The 21,750-nt window shown below is 39.1% G+C and overlaps 1 protein-coding gene across 1 annotated transcript in view; it reads left to right on the top strand.

Annotated features, from left to right (window-relative positions):
- CAMKMT (calmodulin-lysine N-methyltransferase) overlaps positions 1-21,750 on the top strand; it is a 397,593-nt gene that overhangs the window by 357,143 nt on the left and 18,700 nt on the right. Inside the window, 1 exon segment of the mRNA XM_039232377.1 lies at positions 16,004-16,078. Within this exon segment, the coding sequence (XP_039088308.1) occupies positions 16,004-16,078 (75 nt within the window).

The raw sequence follows: 21,750 nt of genomic DNA, 5'->3' as shown, positions 1-21,750 counted from the left end.
CCGGTGGGGAGTGGGGGTTTTATTGTTTGTTTTCTTTTGTTTTAAATGAAGTATAGTTGACACACAATGTTATGTTAGTTTCAGGTGTACAGCGTAGTGATTCCACAAGTCTCTACATTATGCGATGCTCACGATGAGTGTAGCTGTCACCACACACTATTACAACACCATTGACTATCTTCCCTATGCTGTACCTTTTATCCCCATGATTTGTTTATTCCATAGCTGGAAGCCTGTGTCTCCCGCTTCCTTCACCCATTTTGCCCATCCCTTCACCTTCTTCCATTCTGGCCACCATATTTGTTCTCTGTATTTTGGGGTCTGTTTCTGCTTTTTGTTTGTTTATTCGTTTTGTCATTTAGATTCTACATATAAGTGAAATCTTATGGTCGTTGTCTGCCTATTTCACTTAGCAAAATACCCTCTGGTTCCATTCATGTTGTCCCAGATGGCAAGATGCCATTCTTTTTTATAGCTGAGTAATATCCTGCTGCGCACATGCATACCACATCTTCTTTATCCATTCATCTATTGACGGACACTTGGGTTGCTTCCATATCTTGGCCATTGTTAATAATGCTGCAATGAACATAGGAGTACAGATATCTTTTCAAATTAGTTTTTTTGTTTTCTTTGAGTAAATGTCCAGTAGTGGAATTGTTGGATCATAGGCTATTTCTATTTTTAATTTTTTGAGGAGCCTTCATTCTGTTTTCCAGATTGGCTGCATCAACTTACATTCCCACCAACAGTGCACATGGGTTCCTTTTTCTCTGCATCCTTGCCAACACTTGTTATTTCTTGTCTCTTTGATTCTAGCATTCTGACAGGTATGAGGTGATATCATTGTAGTTTCTATTTGCATTTCCCTGATGATGAGTGATGTTGAGGAGCATCTTTTCATATATATGTTAGACAACTGTATGTCTTCTTTGGACAGGTCTTCTGCCCATTTTTCAATGGGATTGTTGTTGTTGTTGTTGTTATTATTATTATTATATGTTGAGTTATATAAGTTCTTTATATAGTATGGAGTGCTCTTAATTCTGTCTTTAGGGCCGCTGTTACTTCTCTGGAATGGCACCCTCTTTAAAATCAGTCTTTTGAAAATAAAGACATTTGACAGAAGGAACTAAAAGTCTAGGCCTGTGGCTAAAGAGTATTCTAAAATCCATGTCTATACTGGTAAAGATCTTCTGGAACAGGCTTCTCAAAATGGTGCATAGCCCATTTTCATAGGCACTACCTGTGGTGCTTATTTTATTTTATTTTATTTTATTATTATTTTTTTTATTTCTAGGAGAGAGAGAGAGACAGCCTGAGCAAGGGAGGGTCAGAGAGAGAGGGAGTCACAGACTGAAACAGGCTCCAGGCTCTGAGCTGGCAGTCAGCACACAGCCCGACGCGGGGCTCGAACCCACGAACCACGAGATCATGACCTAAGCAAAAGTCGGACGCTTAACCGACTAAGCCACCCAGGCACCCCCTGTGGTGCTTATTTTAAAAACAAAAGTTCCTTACTGAATTGGACTCCCCGAGGTTGTGGTTCATGAATCTCACATTTTAACAATCTCCCACACGAGTCTAATATACCCGGATCACAGATCACACTTTGATCAACTCGTTTTATCCCCAGATTGCTGTTCAGGTTAGCAAACCAACTGAAAGCATAAAGGTGAATCTATTGGAGATCCGGCTACCTGTCCTTAGGAGATGCGTGCACGTGTGTGAGTGTGTGTGAGTGTGTGTGTGTGTGTGTGTGTGTGTTTTACCTTCCATGTAAAGGGCTTTATTCCTCACTTTGGACTCTGGATTTCTATGGTGTCATCTGCATGAAGATGTGAATGGCAGTGGGAGGGAGAAAGTTGTACAGAGAAGGGAGAGTTCTGATTAGTTTCTTGTCCGCATCACAGCCTTTGGTTATTGGGAACCAACAAGAAGCACGCATCAGAGGTGGAAGTGTCCTTTGAGATAATCCATCAGCCGTTCTTGACCAGAGGTGGACTGTGTGCACCACCTCTGTGCCTTTTTGTAATTATGTGGGATATTTCTGTTTGGTTGTCACAATGGCTAAGGGTTATTAACTAGGACCAGAGGGAGCAGCAAGAGTAAACATCCTACAGTACCAGGGACTGCAGTTCAGCATTGTCCTGTCCCAAATGCCAATACTACCCTAGTTGAGAAACACTAATTTCTTTTTTTTACAAATAGTTTATTGTCAAGTTGGTTTCCATATAACACCCAGTGCTCATTCCTACAAGTGCCCTCCTCCATGCCCGTCTCCCCCCTCCCCCCCCACACCCATCAGTCCTCAGTTTCTTCTCATCATTAAAGAGTCTCTCATGGTTTGTCTCTCTCCCTCTCCCCCCCCATTTCCCCCATTCTTCTCCCCCACGGTCCTCCGTTAAGTTCCTCCTAATCCTCCTATACGTGCAAACATATGATATTTGTCCTTCTCTGCCTGACTTATTTCGCTCAGCATAACACCCTCAAGGTCCATCCATGTTGCTACACATGGCTAGATTTCATTTTTTCTCTTTGCCATGTAGTATTCCATTGTATAGATAAACCACATCTTCTTGATCCATTCGTCCGTTGATGGACACTTAGGCTCTTTCCATGTTTTGGCTATTGTTGAGAGTGCTGCTATGAACATTGGGGTCCATGTGCTCCTAGGCAACAGCATTCCTATATCCCTTGGGTAAATTCCTAGCAGTGCTATTGCTGGGTCCTAGGGGAGTTCTGCTGTTAATTTTTTGAGGAACCTCCACACTGTTTTCCAGAAGGGCTGCACCAGTTTACATTCCCACCAACAGTGTAGGAGGGTGCCCGTTTCTCCACATCCTCGCCAGCATCTAGAGTCCTCTGATTTGCTCATTTTAGCCACTCTGACCAGCATGAGGTGGTATCTCAGTGTGGTTTTAATTTGTATTTCCCTGATGAGGAGGGATGCAGAGCATCGAGAAACACTCATTTCTATACTAGTTGAGAAAAATGAAGATCCAGAAATAACACTGGGATCTCTTTTATAGCATTGCTTCTTTTCTGGACTTTTTTTTTTAAATTGCTATATCTGTCTTACATACACTCTTCTTTTATTAAGTTTGTTTGTAAATAACATTTTTACCTAAAATGTTTCACTGAATTAGCTGCTATTCTAATTCTACTTGGGTCATTCAGTTCAAGGTAAGAAAAAGTAATTTAGAGTCTGCTCCAGACTAATCACTATGGTGAGCTCTTTAGGGTTACAAATTTGAGCAAGGTGAGGTTTCAAGATATCCATATGAGGGATAGATAGTTGCCCAACTACTGAGACACAAGACAGAGTCTGCTCTAGTTGGGTTCATCATGCTACGTAAGTATAAAAAGAAGATCAGCCAATTCAAGGCAAAGGCATCTGAGAAAGAGTCATGAAGGAGGTGGTCCTTGACCTATCAGTTAGCAAATGAAAGGCAAGAGAAGAAAAGCAGTGGAAGAGTGCATTCTAGATCTGAGAAGCAGGGAGGAAATCGTCAAAGGCATAGAGGTAGAAAAGATGCGTCCAGGAAAATTTCCTCTCTGGTGTGATGAATGGGGGCAGGCTAGAGGCCACGTGACCAGGTAGAAAGTCATTGCCTTGAGGTGGAGATGGGAGGTGAATGATGGAGCATGGAAAGGGCCTTCTGAGCGATCAGGCGAAGTTCCGTTTCTTAGTCTGGGTGGTGGTTACGAGCTTACTTGTTTCCTAATTAATTAAGATGTATGTTTGCTTCACATAGTTTTCTGTTTCAGTGTTTTATTCTACAGTAAAAGTGTTGGTGTTTGCTTTTGCTGGTTTTGTTTTTTGTTTTTGTTTTGCTTGTTTTAAAGCCATCTCATTGGTTGCAGAGAAAGGGAAAGAAGTACCCCGGCCTGAATGAGAGTGCAACCTGGTGAGCAAATCTGGAGGCCATTCCAGAGAATTGACTGTTTGTGGGCACTAAAGAAAATGGGAGGAATGAGAGAGCAGTTTGGGACAGGATACATTCACATGGTCGTAGAACATAAATGTGTGTTTCATGTGTGACGATAACTAGCAAGCAGTTCGGCAGGAGAGTTCAAATCTCAGGAAATGTGCTAGAAGATTTGGAGATCCACATGAAGAGATGAGAGCAGAACTTTGGAAACTGGAAGGTAAAAGAAGGTGGCCAAGGACAGAATCTTGGAAAATGTCCGTTTTGGAGGCAGAGTGATAGGGGTCGGTCAGGGATACGGAGAAGGAGCTGGAGACAGGAAGGCTGATGCGGGGTGGTGTGGTGTAAAACTGCTCCTTAACAGAAGCAGGTCCAGGAGAGAATTGCACAAAGAGGGTGACCAGCAGGGCCCGCTGCTGCAGATTGCTGGAGGTCTAGCAAATTGCAGAGCAGCGCTAGTGTCTGCTGTGGGAAAGGTCATATCACAAAGGCAGGTGAATCAATGGGAGTCGAATCCTCCTGCCAAAGTGTTGATGGCAAAGGGAAAGAGACAGGTAGTATGTATGTCAAGGAGAAGCAGAGTTGAGGGAAGAGGGGGGTGGATTTGATGGAGGGAGGATGTGAAGTGGTCCTTCTCGAAGTATGGTCCCCAGACCAGCAGCATCAGCACCACATAGAAATTTGTTAGAAATACAGATTTGCTGCCTATGGAATCAGAAACTCTGGGACTGAAGCTGTATTTTAACAAACTTTCTGAGCATTCTGATGCATACTCAAGTTTTAACCCCCCCCACCCCCCCGCCCCAGCTAGAAAAAAGAGGGAGTGATTTAATCCTGCGCATAGGTGGGAAGGTTGTGTTTGAAAGGAAGGACCACTTCCTTTTAGACAAGAGGCAAAGAGAAAAGATGAAGAAGAGGGAAAAGGTATCAGAGAGCCCCAGGCTCGAGATCAGGTCATCTTAGAGAACAAAGACCTGGGATGTTGAGGAGCTAAAAACAGAGATGTGTACATCCAGCCTCCAAACCCTTGCCTCCTATAAACTTTGTCTAAGATATAACTCCTCTTTCTCTTTCCTGTCCAAAGCCTACCTTTAAAATCACATCCTGCCTTCCACCTTCTTTAGCATCCCTTCCCTGACATGGCCATCTGTAATTCTTTTGCTTCTTTTCCAGGTAAGACTATATGTTTCCTTTGACTATTTTAATTTGTTACTTAGAAACAGGTCCTCTTTGTCCTAGGTTTCACAGCCACCAGCCAAGTGCTGAATGACCCTGTGAATAGACTGGCTCACAAGTTAGGAAATCATCAGATCAGTGTTCCTCCTCATTCTCAGTTTCCGTCCTAGATTTAGATTCCTTCCTCCAAGTGTCTGAAGCACCATCGGAGAAGCTTCTAGCATATGGATTTTGAAACTCTATGAACGATCAGGAGAAGTGGAGGGCCAAGTGACAGGGAATGGTTTGAAGGAAGAGAAAGGATTCCCCAGTTTAGGTTAACACTATAGATGACTTGAATGGACCCTCCCTAAGGGTGAGCTAAGCCCAGACAGACTCTGAGAAGTAAGATGTAAGAAGCACGGAAGGGTTCCCGGAGTCTGTTGCAAGGAAGTATGGCTGTAATATCCACGTGAAGAAAATGACTGCCTTCTCCGCTGCTGGTAAAACAGAGTGCTGTTGTTGTTGTTTAGTAAGTCTAAGTTCATTACACTTGGCAAGCATAATCACGAATTGTGTCAGTATGCTACTTTTGCAAACTCACAAGAGATGACAGTTTTAACAGCACCATTGAACGCTGTGACTCATTCCGCAACAAGGAAATCTACAAACATAAAGGTAAACAAATATTAACTGTGCGAATGTGAGAAAAGAAATACCTTAAATCTGTAGAGGGAAGGTTATCTGTAAGCACCACAATGAAATACAAACGAGATTAAGCATGTTTGACATTAGATTTTATCACAAACTTAAAACAGAGACGTTTTGTTTGAGACTTTTTTCTTTTCGTGTGAGTTTTAAATCCCAAGGTAGGAGTCCTATCAGAAACTGACTTGGCTTTGCATTTCAGGTTGAAACTCCAAAATCAAAGCCAGAATGAAAAAAAAAAATCAAAGTTAGTGCAAGAATAAGGGAAGGGAAACTGATATTTATTGAGCACTGATCGTGCATCTTTCATATATTCTATTCTAGCTCATTCAGTTCTTCATCGTTGTGCAAGGCAACTAATGTCTGTTATAGATGAGGGCCACGATAGTCAGCATCTCTCAGCCCCACTGGCCTGTAAGTGGTGGAGCTGGTATTTGAACTCAGAGCTTTCTAGCTACACACCCAGCATGCTTTCTGCTGTGCAGTACTTGTTAAACTTACCGGGTTTGACATGCCTATAGCTATTCAGGTTTTTCTAAAGCATGGGGAGTTCTGTAATGATGATTGGTTTTATATTTCTATCTGTAAAATTCTACTCTGCTTCGTAATGAATTTCAAACAGAAATAAGATTTTGACATGGTGGTGAAACAAAATGGTGACAACATAAATTTTACTTCGGTGTTGATATAATTCTAGGTAACACATTGGGTTGATTTGGGGATTTGGAAGAACCATCCTTTACTTGTCTTTGCATCTGAACATTATGCCTTAAATTGTGTAAAGTCCATAGAGGTCCAGGGGTTAGTAGTATTTGTGTTTACACCCTGCTGCCTTTCAAAAAGCGCTTCCCTTTTAGCTTTTCTTTAACAGTTGTATTGAGGCAAATTGGCGTCCAGTAAACTGTATGTACGGTTTTGTCAGTTTTGAAGTTTGTGTATACCCTTGAACCCATCACCACAATCCAAATACTGAACATATCTCTCACCCCCAAGTTTCCTCTTGCCCTTTGATAATCCCTGCTTTTTGCTTCTTGAAGGGTGCTCCCATTCTAGGAAACCTCTGGTTTGTCTTCCCTCCCCTCATGTGAGTTTATATTTTCTAGAGACTTAAATAAGTGGAAGCACTCAGTGCTTTTTGTTTTTGTTTTTGTTTGAAAGTCAGTGTTCTTTCAGTCAGTAAGAGTCTTTTGAGATTCATCTATGCTGTTGCATGGATTAATAGTTCTTTCCTTTTTATTCCTGAGTAGCGCGCCCTTGTGTGGATATTCAACCACTATGAACTTTTGGGCTGTTGCCTCTTGGGGCTGTTACAAATGAAACTGTTAGCAATATTTATATGCATATATAAATGGATTTATGCTTTCTATGGATATGTGCTTTCACTTCTCTGGGGTAAACCACCTACAAGTGCAACAGCTAGATCATATAGAGGCACCTATGTAACGTTTTAAGGAACCCGACAAGCTGTTTTCCAAACTGGTTACACTATTTTAGATTCCCATCCGTGCTGTCAGAGAGTTCCATTTTGTCCACATCCTCTTCAACACTCTATATGGTCAGTCTTTTAAATCATAGCCTTTCTAGGGCTCCTGGGTGGCTCAGTCGGTTCAGCATCCGACTTTGGCTCAGGTCATGATCTCACGGTTCACAAGTTCAAGTCCCATGTTGGGCTCTGTGCTGACAGCTCAGAGCCTAGAGCCTGCTTCGGATTCTGTGTCTCCCTCTCTCTCTGCCCCTCACCTGCTCACACTGCCTCTCTCTCTCAAAAAAAAAAAAAATAAACATTAAAATATTTTTTTAATTATAGCCTTTCTAATAGGTGTATAGTACGTCTCATCAGGGTTTAATTTGAATTTCTGTAATTACTAATGATGTTGGGTGTCTTTTTGTGTGCTTATTTGCCACTTATATACCTTTGGTAAAGCATCTGTTCAAATGCTTTACCCCTCTTTTTTAAATTGGGCTGCTTGTTTTCCTATTAACAGACTCTGGGTGTTCATCTTATGTTTTTTATATGTTTATATGTAAACTTATATCATACAACCTTTTATCAGATATATGATTTGCAAATATTTCCACCAAGCCTGTGGCTTCTCCTTCTATTCACTTCATAGCATCTTTCAAACTACAGAAGTTTTTAATTTTAATGAAGTCTAATTTAACAATTTGTTCTTTTATGGATCATGTATCTTGTATCATATTTAAGAAATCTTTGCTCAGAGTTTTTCCTGTACTTTCATCTACAGGTTTTATAGTGTTAGGTTTTACATTTAATTTTATGATCCATTTGGAGTTAATTTTTTAATATGGTACAAGATATATGTTAGAGATATATATTTTTAATGGGAATATCGACATGCTAAAACAGTATTTGTTGAAAATACTCTCCTTTATCCACTGAATTACCTCCATTTATTTAGGTCTTATTTAATTTCTCTCATCTTTTGTGAGAATATCTCTAAATATTTCATATTTTTATGCTACTAATGGTATGGATGGTTTAATGTTATTGTGAATGGTATGGAATTGAAAATTACAGTTTCCAATTATGTGTTGCTTATATAAAGAAATACAAGCAATTTTTATATATTGATCTTATATTCCACAAGTTTGCTAAACTCATTTATTTGTTCTGCTTGCTTTTTGGTATATTCCATTGGATATTCTACATAGCTGATTGGGTTACCTTCTAATAAAAACAGTTTTACTTCTTCCTTCCCAATCTTGATGACTTTCTTTATTCTTGTCTTATTGCACTGTCTCCAGTGCAATCTTCAATAGTGAGAGGAAACATCCTTTCCTTGTTCTGATGGTTAGGAGGAAAAGAAACCTAGTCTTTCACCATTAAATATGATACTGGTCTTAGGTTTTCCCAGATGATTTCTTTTTTTCAGGTTGAGGAAGTTCCTTTCTGTTCTTAGGTTGCTGAGAGTTTTTATCAGGAATAGGTGTTAGACTTTGTCAGTCAGTGCAGTTTCTGTACTTATTGAGATGATCATATTTTTTTCTTTTCTAGTTCATTAATATGGTGAATTATATTGATCAATTTTTAATTGAATTAATTTTTTGAATGAATTTTATTGATTAAAGCAAGAAGGCTGGTTTAATGTTTAAAGGAAAAACCTAGGACAAACCTCACTTGATCTGACATCTATATCTATATATTGATATGTATTTATATACCTATAGAGAATATATATTTATTAATATATTTTATGAAGAACTTTTATATTCCTTATTATCCTCTTACTATCTGTAGAATCTGTAGTGATGCCACTTCACTCATTCATGATATTGGTGATTTATGTCTTCTCCCTGTTTTTCTAGTCAGTCTGGCTAGAAGTTTATCAATTTTATTGCTCTTCTTAAAGAACCAGTGTTTGGTTTCAGTGATTTTTCCATTCTGTTTCTGTTTTCTATTTCATTATTTTTGTTCTAATCTTTACTTCCTTTCTTGTGGTTCTGTTGAGTTTAACTTCTTGTGTGTGAAGGGGTGCTTTTTTGTTTGTTTATTTAGTTGGGAGTTGAGTCCATTGATTTGAGACCTTTCTTTTCTGATATAGGCATGTTAGTGCTATTAATTCCCTCTGTATACTGCTTTAATAGCATCCCACAAATTTTATATGTTGTATTTTCATTTTAATTCAGTCAAAAATATTTTTCAGTTTCTGCTTTGATTTCTTCTTTGGATGCTGGGTTATTTACAGGTATATTACTTATTTTCTAAGTATTTGGAGATTTTATAGAGAATATTGATTTTTAATTTAATTCTGTGATAGGCAGGGAACATATTTTTATATGACAAGAAATCTTTTAAATTTGTTGAAAGTTAAAATAAGACTCAGAATGGGTATGGGCGCCTGGGTGGCTCAGTTGGTTGAGCATCTGACTTCGGCTGGAGTCATGATCTCACAGTTTGTGAGTTTGAGCCCCGTTTCAGGCTCTCTGCTGTCAGCACAGAGCCACATTGGATCTTCTGTCCCCTTCTCTCTGTGCCTCTCCCCTGCTCATGCTTGCTATCTCTTTCTCTCTCTCAAAAATAAACATTAAAAAAAATTTTTTTTTAAAGAACCAGAATGGATATATTTTGGTAAATGCTCCATATCTATTTGGAAAAAAAAACACTATTCTGCTATTATTGGGTGGAGTGTTCTATAAATATCAATTAAGTCATGTTGCTCAACAGCATTGTTAAAGTCATCTATAACCTTGGTTCTTTTCTGTCTACTTCAATTAATTATTGAGGAAGGAATATTGAAATCACTCTTATAATTGTGGTTTTGTCTATGTTTTCTTGCAGTAATACCCATTTAGGCTTCAAATTAGAAGCTCTGTTCTTAAGCTCATAAACATTTAGAGGTGTTATGTCTGCTTCTTGAATTGGCCCTTTAACATTATATTGTGATCTGTTTTATACACAGTAATATGTTTGCTCTGAAATCTACTATCTGGCATTCATATAGACAGTCTGGAATTCTTCTGGCTAGTGTTGCTCGGTATGTCTTTTTAACTTTTAACCCATTTGTGCTTCACATTTAAAATACATTTATCGGGGTGCCTCGGTGGCTTAGTCAGTTGAACATCTGACTCTTGATTTTTGCTCAGGTCATGATCATGAGATTGAGCTCCACATCGGGCTCTGTGCTGAGTGTGGAGCCTGCTTAAGATTCTCTGTCTCTGTCTCTGTCTCTGTCTCTCGCTGTGCCCCTCCCCCTGCCTCGCATGCTCTCATTCTCTTTCTCTCTGTCTCAAAAAAAAATTGATTTACTATAAGCCACATATACTTGCATCTAGCATTTTATTTATTTTTTACTTTACTTTCATTTTATTTTATTTTATTTTATTTTATTTTATTTTATTTTATTTTATTGAGAGAGAGAATGCAGGATCTTAATCCAGCTTGACACTGTGCCTTTCAGTTGGGGGCATTTAGACCATTTTCACTTAGTACAAGTAGTAATGTGGTTAGATTTAAATCTGTCATTTTGCTTTTTGTTTTCTATTTGTTCCATCTATTTCTTCCTCTTTTCATCTTTTTCTGCTTCCATTCTATCGCCTTTGTTGACTTATTAGCTACAATTTTGTTTAGTTGTCTTCGTAGTTTCTTTAGGTTTTATAATATACATCTTTAGCTTATCACAGTCTATCCTCGGTGAGGGACCACTTCATCTACACTATAAAAACCTTATCATAGTATCCCTCTGTTACTGCCCTCCCAATCTTTATGCTATTGCCTTTTATTTTACTTATCTATATGTTAAAAACTCCACAATACTTGTTATTTGTTTAGGTAGTCAATTATATTTCAAAGAGTTAAATAATTAAAAAAATCTTATATGTTTGCCCATGTAGTTTGAATTTTTGGTTCTCATCATTGTTTTTTCTGTTGATTCATATTTTCATCAGGTATGATTATTCTTCTGCCTGAATGACTTTACATTTCTTGTACTTTAGATCTGCTGATGATTAATTCTTCCAGGTTTCGTATGTCGGAAAACATCTATTTTACCTTTTGGGAGGAAATACATTTTAACTGGGTATATAATTCTAGGTTGACATGTTTTTTTCTCCTTTCAGTCTTTAAGGATGTCAGTCCACTGTATTCAGACTTGCCTATTACTCACAAGAAATATGCTGTCATTCTTACCTTCGTGTGTATATAATGTGTCTTTTTTCCTTTGGGTGCTTTTCAGATTTTCTCTTCATCACTGCTTTTGGGTAATTTGATTAGATTATTTGTGCCTTGTAGTTTTCTTCATGTTTCTCGTGCTTGGAGTTTGTTGAAATCTCTTGATCTGTGGGTTAATAATTCTCATTAAATTTGGAAACATTTCAGCCATTATTTCTTCAAATATTTTTCTTGTACCACTCCCCTTCTGTCCCTTGGAAACTCCAGTTACACATATATAAGATCATTTAAATTTGCCCCACAGCTCACTCACTAATCCTCTTTTAATTTACTTCTTTGTTTCTATCTATATTTCATTTTGGATAGTTTCTTTTGGTTTGTTTTCAAGTTCACTTATCTTTTCTTCTGAAATGTCTAATCTGCTATTAATTCCATCTGATGGATTTTTCCTCTCAGACATTGTAGTTTTTGTCTGTAGAAGTTTGATTTGGGACTTTAAATATATCTTTCTTGTCTCTATTCACTTCTTTAAATATGGGGAATATCATTATGATAACTATTTTAACACTCTTGTCTGTTAATTCTAACGTCTGTGGCAGGTTTAGACTGGTTTCAGTTGTTTGATTTGTCTCATTATTGATTGTGTTATTTCAATTCCTTGCATACCTGGTAATCTTTTATTGTATTCCAGGTATTTTATATTTTACCTTGTTGGAATCTGAATGTTTTTGTATTCCTGTAAATGTTTCTGAATTTTGTTCTGGGTCACTGTTAAGTTATTTTGAAATAACTTTTGGGTCTTGCTTTTAAGATTTGTTCGGCAGAACCAGAGCAGCGTTTAGTCTAGGGCTAATTATTCTCCTCTACTGAGACAAGACCCATCTGAGGACTCTACCCAGTACCCTGTAAATTATGAGGCTGAATTGAAAATAAAGAGTTTAAACAATTTTTTTCATGGATTTTTCCTGCAGAGGAGGAGTTGAGAAATAGAATAAAAACTGGAGGGGTAAGTAGAGTTAAGAGAGGATATTTTAAGAGAGCGAACATAACTGTGTGTTTGAATAGTGATGGGAATAATCCAGAACAGAGGAAAGAGGTGGTGCTATAGGATAGAGAAGGCAGAATTGCTAGAGCCATATCCTAGAAAAGATGAAAGGGGCTGGACCTAGTGTATAAGAGGAGGTGCTAGATTTAGATATGGGTATGGCATCTTTAATTCATCTATGATAGCAGGCAGGAAGCAGAATATATAGGAACAGATGATATTAGGAGCATAAGTGTGGTGGTGGGAGTTTGTGGAAGTTTTCATCAGATACCTGCAATTTTGACTGTAAAGTAGGAAGCAAGGTAATCAGCTGAGAGGGAGGCTGAGAGAGGAAGTGTTCGAATTTTGAAAAGAGAAGATAGTACAAAGTAACAGCCTGGGAGACTGGGGCAGTAAGTGGACAAGGGAAGTCTAAATATAACTGCTAGATATCACCAAGAGACTGCTTGAAGCTCATGGTCATGAATTTAAAGCAAAGCCAGTCAGGATGCTTTTGTGCTTTCTCCAACCACACTCAGGTGCACAGGAGCAGTCTCAGAGCAGGCAGAGAGCTGGACTTAACAAACAGGAGGAAGTAAGAGAGGGAAAAGGGAGTAGAGGGTGTGTGCAAAGGAGTAATTAAAATGATTGGCTGTGGATGTAAACTGGTAAGGAGGGGAGGTAAATGTCAGAGAAGAGAGATGGGGACCTGTTGACGGGGCCAGCAGATTGTCAACCAGTCGGACTAAAGAATAGTTGAGATCAAAATACCTTCTGGAAGGGGTGAGCTGTGAAAGGGCTGGTCAGACAGTAGGTCAGGGTTGTAGTTATTCATAAAAACAAGGACTTGAACAGTGCTGCTCAACAAATAGGCTACACAGTGGAGCCAGTGTGTGAACTGCATATTCCTGATCTGCAGTGAGGTAAGAAACTGAAAGTAGATGTTTAGGAACACTACTGTGATATCCAAGCATATGATCGGTGGGCTTATATGTAGGATGTCTTGGCTTTTAAAATCTCACTTGTCTATTAATTTGTATTGTATTTTATAAAAGGGTTGGTCTGCAACAGATTGGGTATAAACAACAATAACAACAAAATCTGGTCCTGCCCCACAGCTAAAGTACTACTCTAGGATACATGACCGTTATGTGAGTTATCTGAGAAGGGTGGAGGGCAAGGTCATTGGAGGAGAAGAGTTGGAAGGCCCAGCACCTTGAATATTGAAGTCACCATCATCAGTTTCCTTCCAACGTGGAAGGTCTCCTGATTATGTAGCTCCACCAGGCACCCTTCTCAGCGTGTGCTACGTGAGCCCCGTAACTCCAGAATATAGTGTGAATGGTGCTCTCAAGAAGGTGGCCATTGTTAGCTCCATTTTACAGCCGAGAAAGCAAACTCCAGGTTCACACAGCCAGTCAAGGAAGGAACCAAAATGTGAACCTCGGTGTGCCTATCACACCAAAGCTGGATTCTGTCTAGATGCATGCTTACAGTTATGGGGATAGCACGGCCATAAGCCTCATGAGAACTAGGAAAAATGCCTTTTGGGAATGTGTTGTGGTCCATGTGGCCAAGGCAAGCATTTCAGTTTCCTTTAGAATCACTCCTGTTACATCTGCTGTGCTAATTCACAGCCAGTTGCTACCCAGACCCCTGTCTCTCCAATTTGTCTCTGTTGAATCAAAGACTGAAGCACGTCAGGAATCCAATATACAATACCCACCACAGGATTTCCTACATTTTCTGTTCATTGCTTTAGTAACCACTTATGTATTAGAAGCACGTTTTAAAGAATGGTTTACAGAATGGTAGGATTATGAATAATTTTAACACTTTTCTTTTTCTTAAGATGTGTGTGATGGATACGTTACTTTTATGATTTGAAAAGAGATCAAGCATAGATCGCTCCTTTCAACTAGCTTGTTCATGTAGAAACGGTCTAGGACTCTTAGGTCTCCGATGAGGGCTGAACAGGCCCGGTTTCCCAGCGAGCTGGAGTTCCAGCTGCCCTGGAGGCCTCGACATTTCCATAAAAGTTGGTGTTGGTTGTGTCCCACTCTCCTCAGGTGCATGGAGTTTCTGAGGAATTAATCGGAAAACAGAGTAAGCCTTAGTCTCTTAGGGCTTTCCTGGCTTTTCCATTCCTTGGCTCTCCAGTAGGCCCAACTAAGTACAGCAGTGGAGTTAATTTATGAAGCCTGTCCAAGTGTCATGGCATAACACGTTCCTCTGGAAAGCCCTTCCCGGAGCTCCGTTATGTCTGTATGCTTACGTGACACACAGGACACAGCATCAGAATTATGGGTTTGTGTGTCTGCATGTCCTGCTAGGCTGCCATCATGAAGAAAGAGCTCGCGGCACAGTGCAGGGCCGGCCACACAGTAGGTGCTCAGTAACGATGAGTCGAATGAGTGGATGGGGAACTGATGCTCAGCCTGTATAGACATTTTCGTGGTGATGTGCTTAATCTTCTCTACGTTAAGAAATTCACTACCACTCATGTATATAAGCATATAGGGGAAGAACTTTTGGACTTAACCAAAATAAGACTTGTTTTTGTATTCGAACACACGGCTTTTCACCCGGGGAAGATACAGAAGAAATAAAGAACCCACCAGGATAAGCAAATATAGCTGGACAGGGTAGGATGTGTTCACTCAGTTTGGTTTTAAATAATAAAGTAGAAAAGAGGAGCACAAGTTTCCTCTGAAAAAATAGCACTGCAAGTCAGTTTTGGTGCAGAGAGAGGAATCATTAAAATGCGTTAATGTGGTAAAATGCTAATTATCACAATAGTTAATTAAAAGTAACTTAAAATCTTCGGTTGGCCTCATAAGCACAGAATTTTTAAAATACTTTAATGTGGTAAAATGCTAATTATCACAACTGTTAATTAAAAGTAACTTAAAATCTTCAGTTGGCCTAGAATTTTTAAATATGTGCTATTAATTATTGTTGTTTGTATGAGGTTTAAAACCCGACCCTCCTATGGAGACTAAGTGTTAAGATGGGCAACATTTGCAATGTGCCTAAAATCTAAACTACCAAAAATGAAAGTTGGCTTTTCTTTTCTCTCTTCCTGCCCAGTTGCTCACTTCTTCAATCAGAAATGCAACTGACGTGCCAGCCAAGATAGATACTCCCTAAGTTTCACATCATTTATTTTTATAAATTTGTGTTCCAGCCAGATGGAGAATACTTTGATCTCAATATGTACCTCATTGATGTTAAGAGTCTAGACTCATTGTAATGACTGTGGTAAAAATAAGATGTTTCTCCCTGGTTCATCTACCAAAGAAAACTATAAAAACTAGCACAGGCTTAACTATTGTATCAAAATAGAGAATTCTTCCTCTTCTAGATTTGAAGACTAAATAAAATACAGAGCAGACAGTTACATCCTGAGTTTTTTTTTTATTATACCTTTTGAAATAATTTGTATATACCCTTTAAATAATTTCAAGTGCCACAAAAAATAATGTTAATAGCTCAAAATCAGAAGTTAAAAAAAAAGACCCTAAGTCTAATTTTTAAAATCTTTTTCTCCTCAAGCGTTTTACGATGGGATAATGAGACAGATGTCGCTCAACTGGAAGGACATTTTGACATTGTTATGTGTGCTGACTGGTAAGTACATAAAAATCATAAAACTCCTGTTAGAAAAAATCGCTTTGCTGGAGTAATTGGGCTGTGCTGCTTTGCTGACGGCTAAGCAAAGTCAACAAATGAAGCACAAAACCACCTTAACCTCAACAAATTAATATTCATCTCCATGTGACAGTTATAAGGTAGTCTTCTATCACACAGTAACTTCTACCACATTATTTCCCAAAGATTGATTTTGAGAAGCGTTTCCATTTTCTGGAATTGCCTCTGTTTCATGCTTGACGTATCAGTAAATGGACGACTTAGGCAAATTGCAAATAATTATGGCTCGGAGAGGAATAGTCTGGAGAAAAAGGAGTTTATCAACACAAACAGCTCAATTAGCTTACTTCTTAGGAGAGATCTGACTATTGATATAAGGGAATATATGTAGATGAGTGTACACACGCGTATGTGCTCCTGCAAATAAACGTATTTGTGGAATATCTTTGGGGAAATATCTTTTCTTAAACATATGTTTGCTATCTCAGTGTTCAATGTATTCAATTATGATATTTAATTGTACACAAAACAGGAATTATAAAATTACATTTTATTGTTATGCAAATAATATTAAAATCTCTGTCAGGTGCCTGCTTTTTAAAAAATAATTTACATTAGATATCTTGTCTTCTCTTTTAGCTCAATCTACTTACTGTTAATGAAAGTCTGATCCTAAGTTGCTGGATAAATATGTATCAAACCTTAATAATTATTCAAATAATCTTAGGTATTTTCTTCATGCATGTCGAATAACAATGATTTCAGCATACGGGAAATGCTGACGGTTCAAAAGTATTTTTTCCCCTGGTAAGAGTAAGATCTTATGTGTAGTTTTATCACGGTTTTATGACAGGTTAGATTTGAAAACACAGGTTCGGAATCTGAAGAAGTTCTAGTGTATCGATCCACCCAGTTACAAGGTCCAGAACCTGGAGAAGACGACTTTCCCCAGAGGGGAATTGGACGAAATTTTTAAGGCAGTCATTATTATTATTATTATTACTATTATTTTAAATAAGAGTTTCAATAACTTCTACGTAAGTCATTGGAATTAGATTTGCTTTCTTTTTTCTTCTGAAGAGTACTTCTCAGGGAAAATAAGTCATTAGTTCTATTGCTAGTTTTCCGTGGGCTTTTAGTGTCTTTGCACCCAATTTCAGAAGACCTTGTTCCAAACAGATTTTGGACCAACTGTTGACGTTGCGCCTGATGTTACATCCCTCACCTCCTCAAACCCAAGGAGCTGAAACCTCCCCATACGATTTGAGCGAGTAATTTAGTAAACGCCTCTCCTCACCAAAGATGAGAAAGGGTCCTCCAAGGTTTCATTGCACAGGTGAAGATAACACTGGCAGGATTAGCTGAGACGAAGCATGAAAGTCAGATCAGAGAGCGGCAGGAAGAGAGAAGCAGGGAGAAATCTTCTTGGAGGCTTAGACGAGGGTCGCGCGCGTGGGCTCTGATATGTGGAGAAAGGTCTGGCTGGGCGATTTAGAGTTAAATGTGTCCTTCACACAAATATCAGAACAGCCTGGCTTTGTCAGACCTTGTGTTACGGACACTCACACCATGTCATCCTATTTGTACCAGAGAGACAAGCAGAGGAAGTAAGATTTAAGCTCTTTTCTGATTAATGTTCTCAGGTTAAAAATAGCCACACAGCATGTTTGAGAAATAGTCTTTTTTTTTTTCCCCTAGCGAACAACAGGGTCACGTACAACTGATATACATAATGCATATTCGGTTAAGGCTTTCATTGAAAATACATAACATAGCACAATGTTAGATGTACACACACACACACACACAGACACACACACACACAGCTAGGAGCTATGTGAGAATTTACGGATTCGAATGAACTAAATACACCAAGTTTTATTTTATAAATGGCTTTTCTATGCGTGAGTTGTTAAGTTTTTTTTTTCCCCTGGTGTGATAAAGTGCCTGAATATCAGCCTGTTTATGATTTCCCATTTGTAAATGCGAAACATTAAGCTACTCTCACTGCAATGCTGATCTTATTTCCAAAAGAAATGCTTTGGTAATGGTCTCTCTTCATATTCAGAGGGATGGGTAGGCTGCCTAGAAACTTAGAAAGCACAGTGATATTTATAATATGCATGTTGTCCACATAGCAGGGATGTGCAGGCTCTGTGAGCCCGGTATGTCCTGACAGTTTGGTATTTCTCTGTCAGTTATTGCGTTGGGGGATGCTTCTGGGGATAGGCTGGCAGAAACATGCCATGTTTTTTTTTTTTCACAATGTTCCAGAAGAGGAAAAAAAAAAAAAAAAACACCTCTCTTTAGACACCACCTCCAAGATGAAACCTGAAGTACTCAGTGGCCGAAATAGGTGCCACGCATAAATAGATCACACTGCTGGACGCCAGCCTTTAGTTACTATCCAGGAGATCTGGACTAGGCCGTAGGATACAAAACAAGAGTTGGAGTTCAGATATGAGGTGCCTGGATTAAATCCTTACCGAAGCATTTCCAGCCAGGGTGGCATTGTCTTATTCTCTGAATAGCTAACCAGTGGTACTGCTTGATCCCATTTACATGAAAACAAGCTCTATTCACAGACCTATTCCAAACCCACGTTGTGGTTCAAGGAAAACGCACATGATTACAACGAGCGGGCGATATGTTTTTAAAACATTCATATATTCATGTATTTACATTCAAACATTCAGAAACCTGTGAGCTCTGGGGGGAATGACTTATTTCCCTGAGGAGACAGTCTCCTTTGCTCACATCTAAATTTAGGAGCTCCACCCGATTCAAAAATAAAGAGGCGAAGTGGTGAAAGCTAGCCGTTATTTCGCCACTCAGCATTTTTGACAATGAAATATGGTTTCATGGTTCAACAGTTCCCAAATAACTTGTAAAATGTCAACTCTGAAATAAACAGGAGGAAAAAAATCGAGGTACGCCTGCAAAAGGATGCTGTTGACAAAACATCACAATATTAGAATATTTAACCACAGGTGTAGGGGAAAAAAACCCTGCCTATTAAGTCCCTCAGTTGACTTGTTTAACATCGAATTTAATATAAGAGTTCCTTTCTGCTGGAATGTGGTCCAGCTTGGTCCTTGCTGAGTTTAGCATAGCAAGTGATTGTTAGTTTTCAGCCTGCCTTTCCAGACTCCTGTTTGATCATGATAATCTCTAAGAGTCTGGAAGTAAGATATAGATAGATAGATAGATAGATAGATAGATAGATAGATAGATAGATAGATTTATCCAATGAACACTTTCATTCAGTGTCTGATGGCTTTCCAGCTTATTGTGGCTCTGCGAAAATAAACATGATTCCATACATTTGGATTCTCTCAAGGCTTGGAAAGCAAGTCTGAAATGCCACCCATAGCCTGATGCATCAAGCTAGGTGTACAGGACGATCAGCATCATGTTTGTGCCTGAAACTTGGCAGAGAAGTGGGGGGTGGTTACGCCCTCAGCATTTTTACACTATGTATAGTGGGTTGTTTCTGTTTTCCGTTCTTGGTTTTTCAGGTGTGTTTGTGGCTCCCCCCCCAAAATTTTTTTGTCTCAAAACGGGCTCTAGAATTCCTTTGTTTTCTCCCAGATGCTGTGCTCATGGATAGCTCTAAATCACAGCCTTGCCACCTGAAAAATTCTTTAACCCAAATGTAGCCAGCCCTTTCACCCCACACCTAAAACTCAGTCCCAACGAAGATAAGCAAACTGCCAATGATCTGGCCCCCTAAGGGGTAGCCCCATGGGAGATCAGACCCCCCCATCAGCCCTTAGCTGCACAGCAATCACTTGATAAATACTGATAGACACCATTCTTATGCTGAAAGTTAAATCCAAAATAGTGAATTTAACTTAGCCCATGTCATCTTAAAAATGACATAGAGGCCTTCCTTTCTGTGGATATTGACCGAGAAATGTCTCCTTGTCCCCTGCACTAATTAATTTCTCTATGAGTGGAGGGGTAGGCACTCTGTGCTCTGTGTAAAACTCTGATTCTAAGGGAGGCTGTGAAAATGGCCTGGCACCTTTCCTTTGTCGTGAAATCTGTGATTCAGATCAGTGGAACAAAGCGAGTGTTGATTCCACAAGTGTATTGTATAGAGGGCTGTGCGTGTGTGTGTGTGTGTGTGTGTGTGTGTGTGTTTTAATAGTCAAAACTAGTGCCACAGTCCATGTATTTTGATCAGTAACGGAAGGGAGAGTTGAAATGGTATCTCCATTCCGATCAGTGACCCACTCAGCCTTTTTTAAATAGATCCACTTAAGCTACTGTTGTTCTCTGAGCCCCATTAGGACTTATTTAAGGGGTGAATTTTCAGGAGATTATACATCACTCCCACTAAAGCACACTGAAATTGCTCATATGACATATCCTACAAAGCATTATACATTCTGCATCAGAGCTAAGGAGAAAGGTGAGCTTGCTTGGAATAAAGACTTATTAGAGAACTAGAAGAATTGCTTTTGGGGAATTTGACTTGGAAGGTTGGAGTAGACAACACTGCCATTCAAATGCCTATTTGGAATGGGTGCTTGGGTGTTAAGTCGCGTTTTCCAGTAGGCTGCAATATTAATATCTTTGTCATATCGTCAACGTTGAGCGAAAATAGTGCTTTATAAGGTTATGTTTTAAGCTCAGTTTTTAAGGTGCTGATTATTTCTGACAATCTTACCAGCTCATAAAACGCACAGATATAAACTGAAGAGTGGTCTCTTGCTTAAGGTCGTGTATCCTAACCAGCCCAATCTACTATGGGCCTGAGTGACAGATTTTTTTTCCCCACAATGATAGTCATTTTAAAAAATAAAACCAGGATGCTTCATTATGAAAATTTAAGATATTATTACCTCACTGAAGAATAAGGTATATAGTCCTGAAGAGAACCTAGATAGAATTTGGTTCCTTTCTTATCAACCCTTAATGATTACTAATCACTGAGTAATATGGCTTACAGGCAAGTTTTTGTAGCATTTGAACCAGACACATTCTATGCTGTAAGATTTAGGTCTTTTTTTTTTTTCCTTTTTTATGGAACGATAGGAAAATTTTCCCCCGACTCACCTTCGGGTTGTCCTGATTGATGGATGGAGCAGGATAAGGTTCCCACTCTAGACGTGACTTTAGCTCATCCTGAAAGGATGCTTTCTCCAGTGCTCAAAGCATCCTTTTATAGAAGAACCTTCTACTGCACATGTCATGGTGAAGCCCAAGCACTCACTTATTGGCAGTTTTTCATCCAGTGCTCTCCCCCACTCCTCCATCTCAAGTGAGAGACTCGGAAGGGAACGTGATTGGTGAAATGTTCTACCCAAGAGTTGATTCTTCCTTAGCAATACCCATAAAGGAGTACAGAGAGCCTGTTGTAGGGTCACCAAAACCAACGCCCTCTGTAAGCTGCTCAATTTCAAGGACTGTATTGCACTTCTAGCCAGCCAGTGAGCAGATACTTACAGAGCGCCTTCTGGGTGTGTATGTTGTACTAGAACTTGCAGTGTGTCCATGAATAGAGACCGGAAGCTCCTCGAGGATGGGAGCTTTGTTTTATTCAGTTTATCTGCAATGCCTAAAACAGCCTCTCATATGTAGTAGGTAATCAACATATATTTGGCAACTAATATATAGTATTGCCTTGATCCCCACCACAGCCA

The sequence above is a fragment of the Hyaena hyaena genome, unplaced genomic scaffold (genome assembly GCF_003009895.1).
Source record: "Hyaena hyaena isolate Hyena2069 unplaced genomic scaffold, ASM300989v1 scaffold_64, whole genome shotgun sequence".
In the NCBI taxonomy this organism is placed as follows: domain Eukaryota; kingdom Metazoa; phylum Chordata; class Mammalia; order Carnivora; family Hyaenidae; genus Hyaena; species Hyaena hyaena.
This window is presented reverse-complemented; position numbering and strand designations above follow the sequence as displayed.